Below are 14,319 nucleotides of genomic sequence, written 5' to 3' on the forward strand. Positions count from 1 at the left end.
TGTGTGCTCGGCTTAATCATTTGAGATTTGCCACCTTGCTCTTTCTTTCCTTTTCTCTCCCCTTCTTTCTGCCTTCCATTTATATGTTTGTCTCCTCCTTTCTGAAGAGTACGCAGGTGTTGTGCCCCTTCCGGTGGCAGTTGCCAGCCTGCTCCTCGCTTTCCCTCTCCTATCTAGTGTATACATGTTTTCAAACAAATAATAATAATAATACTTATCTCATTTGCTTTTTTAATGAGAGGTGACAAATTTGGCGAGAAAACAAACATTTTGGCTACTTTTGGCCACTTTCGGATAGTTTTGACTTCCGTGTTGTTTCCGTTTTTTTTTCAGTGCCCAACGGCAACACTGATCATAGGCCTACCAAGTCGTCGCGTTCCAATGCCACAGCCCACTTGGTCCAGGCACAAGGTCGAAGATACAACAATGACATTCGCACCGCAGTGATAGCTGTTTCTTGCCACCTGTGACCCCTTCTATTTCCCTTCCCTCCGAACCCCGCTCCCGTCGTCATCGTCGTCAGATTCTCTACTTTCGTGAAGCATGCGTGCCCTATTTTGCCCGCGTGCGCCTTCCCCACAATTTTTGTCGGCTGAAAGAAGTCACTCTGCGGAGACTTCGACCTAAGATAGCCCTACACCGTCCACCTCTTGGGCCTAGTGTCTCCCACCCGAAGACAATGTACGCAGTGCACCGCTCGTGTCTTTGCAGGTGGTGCTCGTCGTCCATTTACGAACATGCCTTGGAACACAGACGGTCCGTGATAATGATCTCAAGGATGGTAAGAACGAATGCTTTAACGTTAATAAATTTATAAATGTAATGAGTATGACAGCTGCCTCATGGATTACTAATTTCACAAGGCAACGTTGCAGTAGCCGCTTGAAACGGGCCTGTATTACTGTCTATAATTTCAGTTCCACATTACGCCGTGCGACAATACATAGAAATTAAGAAAGAAAGTACTGCTGCGGACTCTCACTACAAAACATCAGCGTTGCTCAATTTTCTCCCTGAATTATGGGGTTTCGGGATGTCCCAGAATCAAGGATTGCAGCGCGAGGCCGATTTGATCAACAACTCGAAGCAGGGGGACACTGAATGTTTCGTCAATTCTGCAGAAGCCAGCTTGCGGGCTTTTTGCAAAGCCGAGAAAGCATTAATTGGTTGAGGAAGAGTTATGGCGTTTGATAAGACAGGCAGAGGCCTCTACATGAAAGATGAACGTTCCTGGCAACTTTCGTTCCCACAGGCACGGGACTTCAACTGACCTCGCCAAAGAACTAATAATGGTTCCTCGCTTCGTTCAGCCGCGATACCCGCACATCAGTCTACAATGGCGAACTCTCGACAACCGGCCAATTTGTTATGCGTGCGGTCTACCCTGCAGCCACGTCACACGATTTTGCCGGCGCCGCGCACCGTCTTACCTTCGCGGCTTCACGAAACAAACACGTAACAGGTTCTCTGAAGACACGTTCCACTTTAGTGTTCTACCGATTCCTATGCTTTCCTTAAAGAGGGCTCAACCACGCCTTTTTATCGTTACATTCTGTCACCTTCGTTTTTCATTTGAACGCTGCCATTCGATCCCCTCATCAGCGCATGCTTGTTGGTATGATAGATGGTTAGAATGAAACAAAGCGGAAGCAAAAGAATATAATTACGATAAATTGTGGCACTTTGGCCGCTGTTGTTTTACTGCGGTAGCAATTACTCCGATGCCACAAGCGAATTTTCGCCGTCGAAGTCGCTGTGAGGTTCGGTATATGTGTGCTTAGAAAAAAGTTTATTTCATCGAGAGACAATACGAACACTGAGTCACAATCGCGGCACAATTCCACCAGGACGATAACGTATACAAAGTATGAAGCGTTGTATACACGGCATGTTTTCAAAGGAGTGTCCGAGTCCTCACTCACTATATTTAGGTATATGTATGCTATGTGTCACGCCATGCTATATTACATGCGGTGTAGGCGGTTTATATCGCCACATCATTCTATCACTGAAGTTACTCCTACCGGGTCTTACAATATTGACAACATTGTTCTTCAGAATTTGAAGAATGGCAGCCCACAAACAAATATCTTGAATCAGAAGACAGACAGCGCATTCCTTTCAACTTAAATCATTTAAGACTTAAATATTAAAAATGCAAAACAATAACAGAGCTTGCTGCGAACACGGCTTACATCCCAAACAGTCCTTCTCTAAACAGCCCGCTCATCGCTATCCAGTTCGCCACCGTTTTCTCCGCGCCGCTCGCGATTTCCAACACAGCTCAAACCTTAAAATGATGAAGCTTTATTGGCGCGGCTGGGCACTACCTCCGAGATCGGCCCAAAGAAGAGGTCCGAAACGTACTCGATACGGAAAAGTGGCGGTGAGGTCGCTAAGAAAGACGTTGGCTTTAATTAATAACCATAAATGAAATTGCCCAATGTCATGATTCAAACAGAGGACGGCTAGCACAACAGCATGTTCTTAATTAGCCAGCTTTTGTTTACTTCAATTCATACTGCCACTAGAGCTACGAGTCTGACACTTCGTGTAATTCTGCTTCACCCTTATGGCGAATATGTAATATTTTTCTTCTGTAAATGCTTGCCGCCAACAGTAGTAAACTTAATAACACGTAAATTAAGATCCTTACGAAATAAGGCGATCCAAGACTGATAACCAACACGGATTCTTGATAATTCTTATGTTGATGACAGTCGTGTACATCCAAAAAGTCCCAGTTTCGCCCTAAAGGCGAAGCATTGATTGCGATAGCAAATGAATGAACGACTATACGAGGCAAGGCGAGTAGCTTTATCGACCGCAGAAATTGCAGTAAACGTTCGCTTGCTAACTAAATAACAAACATTGGTGCCACGCACGCAAAACTCAAACATGAACAGATATCACACGATTACCGCGCACACACGCTGCCATGAACGCTGGCGCGACGAAGAGCGGCAGCAACGGCGAGCGAACGCTTCGTGCTGCCTTAACGCGAAACTTGCCACTACGCTACATCTAACGCTAGGCGCGCGAGAACGCCATTGCGCACGACGCCACAAGCCATCTCGGCTCGCGCAGCTATTGTGTCTGCCGCATATGTCAGCTCCAAGATATATGGCGCACGGCCGGGCTAGCATTTGAAATTTGTACCACCCCCTCACTTTCCATCCTTCTCCCCCCCCCCCCCCAACAGCCTTTTGCGCACAACACTGGGCGAGTGGGGCGCGCCAAACCACCATCCTTCTCCGCTAACCCTCTCACGCTTTTACTCGCACCTACGGCACCACGAGGCGCGACAGGATCTTCTCGCACTTGGATTTTATACTGAACGCCACGGCGATAGCAGAAATTTGCCTGGAGTGTCCGTAGAATTCACATCGCAACAAATATGGCTATTTATCGGATCTAAATGCAGTTGCCCAGTGTTGGCAGTCGCACACATGTCCCAGCTGTCCTTTTTCAACGAAGAGGCGCATGCTACACAAAGAAAGAAAATCTTCCAAGAAAAGAAAAGGCATTATAGACATTCAGTTTTAAAGGTATGATTGGTATTTGAAAATAGCTTCTTCTTCTGACATATCGTTCTCACTGTCGTCTGAGAGAAAATAATATCAGCAGTAAGCGAAATAAAGCAGCACACAATGAATTTTTAGACTGCTAGCGGGAATAAAGTGGCGGTTATATTCACTTTTAAGCATCAGTCACATTTGTTTTCTCGTTGTTTGGGCTAAAGAAGATATATTTAAGCCAAACCTGCTGCACATTACATTTATGTTCTGAAGAGAACTCACTGCGCTTCTTCCAAGCATCCCGACTTATATTTCGAATGAACATACTTCCTTCAACAGGGGTAACGGGTGTAACGGGCGCGAGAATCCCTTTTCCAAGTTTCACTGTCCCATTTTTTGCGGTTAGTCAATCGCAATGTTGTTGACCTCGCCTATATAAATCGGAAACTGAGGGCGCAGTTGCCTTAACCTATATACAGCAATGTAGGAATAAAGCGGGTGACATATAGCGCGTGCTGGAATGAGTGCGTTTAGCACATAAACAAAAAAATTGGAGAGACAGCGAAAGAGAGAGACAAAAGAAAGGAGCGAGGCAGTCAGGTTAGCGAAAACGGATAATTCAGCTTGCTACCCTGCGCTGGGGAACAGGGCAAGTGAGATAGAAAGCTAAGAAAGCAAGGAGAGACTAGGAGCACTGACACGATCACATGTAGCCAGTCACTACCACCGCACGTTATCACAACGCAAGAACCGGCGCAGTGCTATGAACACCTTTTAGAGCTAAAGTGGTTTGAACAGGTCTGTTATCCTTAAAGACTGTAGTAGTGCCTTTGTCGCTTTCTGCCTGCAGTGACTTATAAGCTAGGCATGCGAAAATCGTTTGCTCTCATAAAGGTCTGTGATCAAAGAGAGCGTCCGGCCATTGCCTCCTCTACATCCGATCCCGACGCGCTACAATGCCGTCAACATGCAGCCTCTTCATCAGGTGGGCACAAGCGTCGAACCTCGCTGCCAGAACCTCAGCCCACCATCTGTGCCATGACTAGGCGACAGTTTTTCATTACCCGATATAGTGATATTTGAACGTGGGTGCTAACGCCTAGTTTGTTTTCTACACCTTGCATTCAGCTGCCCTGTAAATACAATTATTGTGTTTGCTTTGCATCTGTACAAACGGTCTCGCTTTGAATGTTTGTTTTCAAGTGTTTTGTTTTAATAACTCAGTGTCCTTCCACTCTGTAAAGAAGGATGACCAGCGAAGCTATGTGAGCCTCTAATGGCGAATTGCACCACCGCCGCGGGTGTACCCGACATTGTACTAACTTCGGGATCGGCCCACGTATGGGGATGCATTAACGCCTGCTTCACCTCCGCCGCGTGTCCGCCTGGCATTGCACTATCTTCGGGATCGGCCCACGTATGGGGATGCTTAACGCCTGGTTCACCTCCGCCGCGTGTCCGCCCGGCATCGCACTGTCTTCAGGATTGGCCCACGTATGAAAAAAAGCCAGCAGATCCCACGCTCTGTGGGAATCGATTTTATGCGAAGCAGTGTGCGGGGAGCCTACCAAGTTAACGAAACGACCATGCGGGCACTAAGACGTAGGCGGATGTTTGATGACCTACATGACAGGCATGTCATGACATTCATGCCATGGCCTATCATTTATGTTCTTCACACACTCTTGCTATACTATGCCGATTTTGGTACATGCCAAGACGTAGGCGACTGTTTCGTGACCTACATGACACGCATGTCATGACATTTATTTCATGGCATGCGTGTCATGTAGCTCATGATTATCGTGTAGGTCATTTATGTCATGACCTATCATTTATGTTCCTTATACACTCTTGTTGTACTATACCAATTTTGATACATACAAAGTTGCCGAAACGACCATGAGAGCACCAAGACGTAGGCGGCTGTTTCATGACCTACATGACACACATGCCACGACCTATCATTTATGTTCGTCATACACTCTTGCCATACTACGCCAATTTTGGTACATACCAAGACCTAGGCAGCTGTTTCATGACCTACATGGCACGCATGTCATGGCATTCATGTCATGACCTATCATTTAAGTCCGTCATACACTCCTGTCATGCTATGCAATTTCGGTACATACCAAGACCAAGGCGGCTGTTTCATGACGTACATGACACGCATGTCAGGATGACATGACCTATCATTTATGTTCGTCGTGCACTCTTGTTGTACTACGCCGATTTTGGTACACACCAAATTAGCGAAAAGAACATGAGAGCACTAAGACATAGACGGCTAGATAGATAATGTGAAAGTGGCAAAAAAATGCTTCGCATTTAAAATTCTTGGTCTATGCGCGGGCGCGAACCACCAGGTCCTAGCTATAGACAGCTCCGCTGTAAAAGCGCCCTAAACACGAACCGCATAGCTTCGTGGCAATGCCATGCCGTCCTGTAGAACAAGCTGCATTTGCAGGTCATTTATTGCCACACAGTTCTATCACTAAAGTTGCTCGTACTAGGACTTATAATCTTAACAAATTTATTTTTCAGAATTTCCAGAATAGCAGCCCACAAACAAATGTGATTAAACATAACTGTGACAGCGGATGCCTTTTCTCTTAAAGCTTGAAGGACCGTTGAATATTAGATGTGCGAAACACTATAAGAGTTCAAACTGGAAAGTAATTTACTGGCGCGGCAGGCTGCACTATCTCCGGTATCGGCCCCCGAAAGAGGTTTGAAACGTACCCGATACGGAATTGTGGTGTTAAATCGCTAAGAGAAATCTAATAAATAAGCACCACTCAAATTGTCCAACGGCAGAATTCGTACAGAGGACCCTAAATCACAACCGCTCGATCCTCCAACCATTAGGCCACGGGCGCATGCCTCAGCAAACTAAATAGAACATCCTTAAAGATTTCCCGCTTTCAAGTCAGCGCGTTGAGACGCTTGGCGCGTTTTATGAACACTCCACGCGAGTGTACGTCAATATCATTAATTAAACATAAAAATGCTGATTACTGATTCCTTTGGCTTTAATAAGTTTTCTGAAGAACATCACTCGCACTACCTGCAGAATTTTCCTTTACGTCAGAATTTGGACGCCAGGCGTTGAAACATGCCTAGGCGTGTTCGGGTTCCAGTAGCAGAGACTGGTGCACAGAAGCTGTATTCTAAGACATCAGGTTAGGCAGCTTTGCTTGCTGCAACTAATTGTAAAAAAAAAAAAACCTACGCATACTATGCAGACCATACAGACTTTGTCGGCTCGCCGTTTTCCCACACATACGAGCCAAGGTACGGTTGCTAGAAAAGTTGCTCAAAAGCGCGAAACGAACACACACAACGTACCCGCCATGAGCATGCCGCAGTACGGGAACGCGAGGTCAACACAAGGCGACAACGCCTACAAAACCCTGCAGTTCTAACCGATTCTGCTCGTGGTCAACGAGTTTTCTCTGTTAATGTGTCGACGCATGCCACACAACGCGTGTTTACTTAGTTAGGTTACGTTTATACTACAATTCATACCGCCACTATACAGCTACGAGCCTTACACTTCGTGTGTTATTGTAACATGTATAGCCATCGCGCTCATTGCTTCGTCATTGATGCGAAACTGATTTTTGGCTATGCAAAGCTTCGAACTTTGCACGACGGCACTGTAAAGCAGATAAGGAGCAAGAAGCTATCGTCTCATTCTGCTGTCAGGTCAATTGCAAGTGAATTTGAATTTGTCACAGATTTCACACAATTACAGGACACTTATGCATGTAATAGACATCTGCATCACCTTCTGTGATTTCGACGTGTTCACACACACATACCTTTTCTACTTGGTAATAGTACGAAAGCTGTTGCACATTCACATTCAAGCTCATGTGCAGAGGGCATAACGCATGCTTCAACAGTAACTCAATCCATCCTAAATTTTGAAGTATCACCTAGCCGTTCCTTCGCACTTAGAGAACTAGGAATACCGACTATTACTTCTATTCGTAGCTATTACTTCCTGGATAGTTGATCCTCCCCCCCCCACACACACACACGCACACACACGCGCACACACACGCACACACACACGCACGCACACACACACGCACACACACGCACACACACACACATGCACACAGGCGTGAGTGCATATTTCTTTACAGTTACTAGAGCTCGTCAGAGACCGACTTCTGGCGAAATAATACAGTCCTGACAGCGCTGATTGCGCCCTACTGATCTAATTGTTCGCGCGCTTTCGCGGGCTGGCGAAAATTCAAGAATTAAGCGGACCTTCGCGTGTCATCGCTGCACCAGACGACTCACCGCAAGAAGGTGCCCTGCTCGTGTGGTCGTCTCCGCTGCATGGTCAGCGGAACGGAATCCCGGCGGTGCTCCTGACACGCACCCGGAACGTTGCCGGCTGTCTACGCACTTCTCTCTTCCTCGCGTGCGACAGTAAGCGAACGTCGACGCCGGGGGCAAAGCCCCGCGTGTGAACAGAGCAATCGAGAAAACAAAAGGGAGGCCGAAGAAAAAGCACCTGATCCTCCTGTCGAGACGTCCAGGACGGAGTCTTCATCCCCTCCCCCCCTTCGAGGCAGCGTGGTGGCAGAGAGGGGGCGGGGTGGTGCCGGCAGCCGCGTGTACCGCTACGTGCATGTCGACCAATCTGGAATTTCACGGTCTCTGGGTCACGGCTTACATTCTCTCTCCACTCCATACTTCCTCCCCCTCCCCAATTCCTGGCCAGCACCCATGCGTTGTGGATCGCCTCGCCCTCTTACCACCTCCTCTCCCCGAACTGTCTTCCTCCTCTTAGTTCAACCCATCGCCGCAACATCGCTTATATCGGTTCTCTTTTGTGCGGATGCACCGTTCGGGAGGAAGGTACACAAAACTAGAAACAGAACCGGAGCGCGTAACGCGGCGGGGGGAGGGGAGCCGTCAGAGGACGGAACGAGATGGCGGAGGGAGAATGCGAGGAGGAAGCGAGAGATGCGCACTCGGCTGCGGAGGCAACCGACCGGTTCTCCTCTTCCGTATTGCTCTCCCGCGAGCGGGACGCCGGACGAAGCGATGTGTCTGCGGCAGTCGCGGCGGGTCGTCCGTCCTCCCTCTCGCGGTCGTCGCGTGTCTATAGGAAGGAAGGAAAGACTCGCGCTCTTCTTTCTCTCTCTCGTCATCCGCTCAGCTGCGATGTGGAACAGGCGTTGCCGAAAAGATGGGAAAAAAGCGCCGGTTTCCGTCTCATTCTGACGGTGTTTTTACTTGGTCCCGTTTTTCTTCTTGCTTCGCCAGCCGCCTATGCGCCCGCATTATGTAATGCTTTCTGACCGCTGCGCTTCAGTTACCGCTCGCACGGGTGAGTTCTATAAAATGCGAGAAGATACCTTTATTTTTTTTTTATTGCTGCTCTTGTTATTTGCCTATGTTAGCAGCGTCGAAGTTGACTGCGAAACCCGGTAGGCTGTTACAGGACCGTCACTTTAAGTTATTTTATTTTCGCCAAGTCTTTCTGAAACAGGGTCAGTTACGGTGTTTTTGAAAAAAAAATAATAGTTGCACGGGCCCAAAAGATTTACTCTCGAGGTTCACATGCTTAAGGCATCGGTTTAAGCTTTGCAGACCCGCTACCACTTGATTGGAATATGCTGGTGAGTGTCTCGCAATCTTGGTGCAAGCGAACAACAGTCGTGAACGACAACCACGAACATGTCGGATAACATTTCTTGCAGGCATATTTTATACGTATACAGGTGCAAAGCTCTCAGTTAAGTTCTTATATATAATTTCTTGCTGTCTTGACGGTTATGGTACACAAATTACTTTTTAAAGAAAGGTGCCTATAGACGGCGACAGACATCTGCACATCTTCAGGCTTGTAGTGACGCCTGTCACCGGCGAAAGATGCCGAGAGCGAGTGGGGCTATACTAATCCAGGTACAACCAAATTAGGAAAGTCTACTAAGCTTTAACAAAGACATTCCCTCACCAGAACAGGAATCGGCCTACCATGGTGCAGTTCTCGGCCACCCCCTCCCAAAAGGCTCACTCATTTACTCAATCGCCCTCACTCCCCAGCAGCTGCGGAGCACCTGACCAAGGCGGCGGTCAGACCTGTAACGCAGCAGAGGGTGCTAAGAATCTCTCTGTCCGGACAGGCCGCCAATGGAAACTGACCCTTGCAACGTTTAACACCCGAACCCTCTCCAGTGAGGCTAGCTTAGCAGGACTCTTTGAGGAGCTATCAGACATTGTTTGGGATATCATCAGCCTTAGTGAGATTAGAAGAACTGGTGAGGCTTATACATTGCTGAATAACGAACATGTCCTCTGCTATAGAGGTCTCCTAGATAAGAAGCAATACGGGGTGGGATTTTAATCTATAATGACATAGCGGGCAACGTTGAATTCTACAGCATTAATGAGAGGGTAGCTGTAGTCGTAATCAAACTTAATAAGAGGTATAGATTAAAGGTAGTACAAGCATACGCTCCAACATCCAGCCACGATGATAAGGAAGAAAATCAGTTTTATGAAGATGTTGAATTAGCGATGAGAAAAGTGCAAACTAAGTATACTGTAGTAATGGGCGACTTCAATGCAAAAGTGAGGAAAAAGCAGGCGGGTGAACAGGCAATTAGCAACTACGGCGTCGATTCTAGGAACGCTAGAGGAGAGCTGCTGGTAGAATTCACAGAAAGGAATAAGCTTCGAATAATGAGCACCTTTTTCAGGAAGCGTAGCAACAGAAAGTGGACTTGCAAGAGCCCTAATTGTGAAACAAGAAATGAAATTGACTTCATACTTTCTGCTGATCCCAGCATAGTGCAGGATGTAGAAGTAATAGGTAGGGTAAAATGTAGTGATCATAGGTTAGGGAGGGCCAGGACCCACCTGAATTTAAACAGAGAAAGAGTAAAATTGGTCAAGAAGAAACAGGTCAACCTGGAGGCAGTAAGGGTAAAAGCATATTCACGCTGGTACTTGCAAACAGATATGCAGCTTTAGAACGGAAAGATACCTTAGAACTGGGTGTCCCAAGGTATCGTGCACTATGAAGTATTTATTCTTTTTTTAAAGTAAACCTTCTATGGGGACGGTACTTTATGTCTGTTTATACAACTTCTTAATGTAACAGTATTACGTGCGCACTGCGAGACCTTCCTATATGTTGGTCAGGTCGTACACTAAACGTCTTCTTGAGAAACTCATTTTCACATACTTCTCCCGTCAAGTTTAGGTGAAAGCTATAATAATAATAATAATAATAATAATAATAATAATAATAATAATAATAATAATAATAATAATAATAATAATAATAATAATAATAGTGTCGAAATAGCTCAAGCAATCGTTAAAAATGCGGCAATTTCTCATGAGGCATGCATCCGATAAACCGCGACACAAACCACCACGCTCATAACGTCAATAGCAACAGCGCTGAAAAAAAATGCGCTGTTTCTGTAATTGAACAACCGCAACGACCCGCGTGCTGTATAGCTCAGTGGCTATGGCGTTGCGCGGCTGATCACGTGGTCGCGGGTGCGATCCCAGCCCCGGCGGCAGCATTCCGATGGGCGAAGAATCTAAAGGTTATTCCTTACAGTGCATTGGGCGCACTGCAAAGATCACCAGGCGCACGTTCTAAATTAATTTGGGGCACTCCTCTACGGCGTCCCTCATATAGCGTATACTATGCAGTATCGGGACGTTAAGGCCCCGCCCCTCGCCCCATTTAATTAATTAACGATCACCACCCTCTTGTGGGCGACCGCAGCATCTCCTTCGATGTCGCGGCTTTCGCCGACCTCACCGTTCCCAGACCGGCCGCCTTCGCCTCGGAAGAGCAGGCGCCCTTTCCCGCCGTCCCCAGGTCCCTGGATCGTTGAGGACGTGGACGCGGAGGCCGAAGAGGTTCCCGAACCGCCGTCCCCGCGTGCTCAGACGTCGGCTAATCCGACACCACGAGTCCGTGTGGGGTCTCCTCTCGACGGGCACAGTTTGGCGGCGGACCTACACGCCCGTGGCGCTGCTGGAGGCTATGGTCCTGCTCTGTGGTCTGCTCGCGGCCATGTTCCTGCTCAAGAGTAGGAGCGCTGACAAGCGAGGAGATCTGAGCCGACGCTCCGCTCTGACTACGCTCGGGTATCAGTTCTGATATAAACGCCGTACCTTTAGAATTATTAAGCTTGCAAGAGTTGGGCTCGGGCATGTCAAAAGGGGCAGCTGGCCCATGCCGTCGTCCGACTCATCCACGCTGAGGACGTTGTTTAAGGGAGGAACATGTTCTCATCGAGAACGAGGAGTACAGAGTCTGTTTACTACATCTACATAAAGAGTGAAGAACGTTACGTCTCATCAGTCTAGCATGACTGAATTGAAGCACACTGAGGAGCCGAGAAACATCCGCTTAAGCCTCCTCTGTCCTTCCTAGATCCCAAGGCCAGGAAAATCTGCCGCCACACCTTCTTCCAGCCGGAGCATGCCAAGTCGTCATAGGACCCGCGTTGAGGGCGATGGTTCACACAATCCCTCCCACGCCTTTGTTCACTGAACACATAGAAAGGAGGGGAGCTTCGTGGACAGGGGCTGTCACGCTTGACTCGAACTGGCGCCTCTTGGTTCCTGGGATGACCCAGCTGTTAGCTGGGGCGCCTGTCAAACGACCGTGGTGGTTACCGAAGTCCGTGAGAAAACGCCGTAGAACAACCTTTTCCAGGGGGTTTCTTGCTCCCATTGGTCCGTGACGGCGACAGTGAACCATTAAGCAATACTCTATCCGCCCAACGTGTCTCGCCTTGCTGGCGCTGCAGGTCTGTCCGAAGGGGACGCAGTGTTAGCTTCACGAAGCGATTCGTCGCAGAGGTGCAGGAGGGGCTAGAAGGTCACTACCACCGCTGGCCGATCGTAACAAGCTAGACAGGAAATAGAATGTCTACAGGTGTCCAACAACCTACTCGGCTTACTAAGAAATTCTTTGCGCACCTACATACACTCTATACACGTGTTTGAGACAGTAGTTGACTAAGAATGCAATCACTTCATCCAGTATTTTGTTATTCTGTGCGCACGCACATGTACAGTGCTCGCGGAATAAAACGCGTCAATTTCGGGCTAATTAATACGCATGCTTTCGTTTCCCTTGGCTGCAGTACGTGTCACAACGACGCAATTTCGGCGCATATACTTAGATCGGAGTCCATGTCATCTTTGGTGACCAGTTTCCTAGCGACATGGCATGGCACTATCGAGTACTTTGCACATATGCCGGGTTCTACTAAATGCTCCCTGTCACGGTTAATTCCGTGCGCACTGCATAAGGTGCCCAATGCATCTTGTACCAAGCATTGGTTTCTCTTAGGTCTATGAGACCTCACACGTGATCTTGGGACAAACTAACGAAAACACAGTAGTGCAAACAATCCCAAGAGCATTTATTGCACCTTTCCTACACCAATGCGTGTTAGCCGAATTACTACCCACAGAACATGCCGACGGGCGTGCGACAAATCGAGGAAGTTCGACTCCCCGCCACCGCATAGCGAGTGATATGTTCGTCCTGACGCTGGACACCCACGCCTAATCGTTCGCGTGTATACAGTCACGCGAACGGCGTCGCGTTCGAGCAATCGTATTCGTCCTCTCCGGTGTCCTGCTCCCAAGCCTTTCGAAGGATGGTCCCTGAATAATGGACGAAGAGCCTATTCCGCAGAAGGGTACGCATTTGGGTAGGTTGGTTCATGATTACGAGCAGAAAACAGCGCTGAACGAAGCGCGGACGAAGAGAAAGACGCAGACTACAGCGCTGTGAGTGCCTCGAGGGGCCAGTCGCGCAGCAATTTTGCGTGTATTCGCGGGCTTCTATATAAACATAACACTTCTATGTAGCACGTGTTGAGCAACAGAAAGCTCTACCGGGAGTTTCTTATGTTGCTCTACAATTTTATCATTTACACTTTTCATCTAACTATAATAATTGGGAAGTTTATTAATTAAGACGAATTGTCTAATCATGCGGAATTAAATAAAAACAATATTTGAATCTCTAAGCGACGGCAAACAACATTACCTTTGTTCTGTCCATGCTATGTGGCATTTGCACATTTTTTAATGTTTGGCTCAAGTTAAGTGAAACACCCTGTTTATCATAATCACCACCCAGCACCTGGAGCAGCACGTCAGGCGAAACGCCAGGCTGACATCTCCAGCTTTTCATCATTAAAGTTTGTCGTTTCTCTCTCTCTCTATCTCTCAAGCCAGTGCTTTGCTCGCGCGCCGCGGTAGTGCTGCTCTCATACACGCAGCGAACGGATCCAGCTCGTGATAATGGACCATTTCGGACATAAATATGGCACGTGGCCTTTCTTTGGGCTGGCTGCGACTTTCACACCCTTGTTTGAGTTGACTTCACGCAGCGAATAGGCAGAGTGCGGGTGCGATTTTCTATCACTTAGCTGTGGGAGTACGTTCACTGCTCTCAGGGAAGATGGTGCGCTCAGATGCGGGGGTCGCCGCTAGCCGGAATGTTGGGGTCATACCAAGGTAAACGCCTTGTCAAAACGCCGTAATGGCCATGTTAGGCGTGCAGTGCGTTTAGTTCCTTTGCAGCATGTTTGAGAGCGCGACTGTTCAGGCACGCGAAATGGAAGCCTGGCTAGCTTTTAAAAGCGAAGCTTTTATTTGCAAACCGCGCGCCGGAGTTTTCGTGACCGTGGGTGCTCCGTGGCTGTTCTCTAGCCAACTAGTCACCGCGGAGGCCGCGCGCCGCTGGTTTCCTTGCACCACCACAAGATGGCGCTCG

At 48.0% G+C, this 14,319-nt stretch overlaps 1 protein-coding gene across 1 annotated transcript in view; it reads right to left on the reverse strand.

The window, feature by feature from the left end:
* The window catches only part of LOC142571017 (uncharacterized), a 31,570-nt gene extending 23,375 nt beyond the window's left edge, over positions 1-8,195 (reverse strand). Inside the window, exon 1 of the mRNA XM_075679317.1 lies at positions 7,836-8,195. Coding sequence (XP_075535432.1) covers positions 7,836-7,876 — 41 coding nt within the window. The 5' untranslated portion in view covers positions 7,877-8,195. The remainder of the gene's footprint in view (positions 1-7,835) is intronic.
* Between the last annotated feature and the right edge of the window lie 6,124 nt (positions 8,196-14,319).

The sequence above is a fragment of the Dermacentor variabilis genome, chromosome 2 (assembly GCF_050947875.1).
Source record: "Dermacentor variabilis isolate Ectoservices chromosome 2, ASM5094787v1, whole genome shotgun sequence".
Lineage (NCBI taxonomy): Eukaryota > Metazoa > Arthropoda > Arachnida > Ixodida > Ixodidae > Dermacentor > Dermacentor variabilis.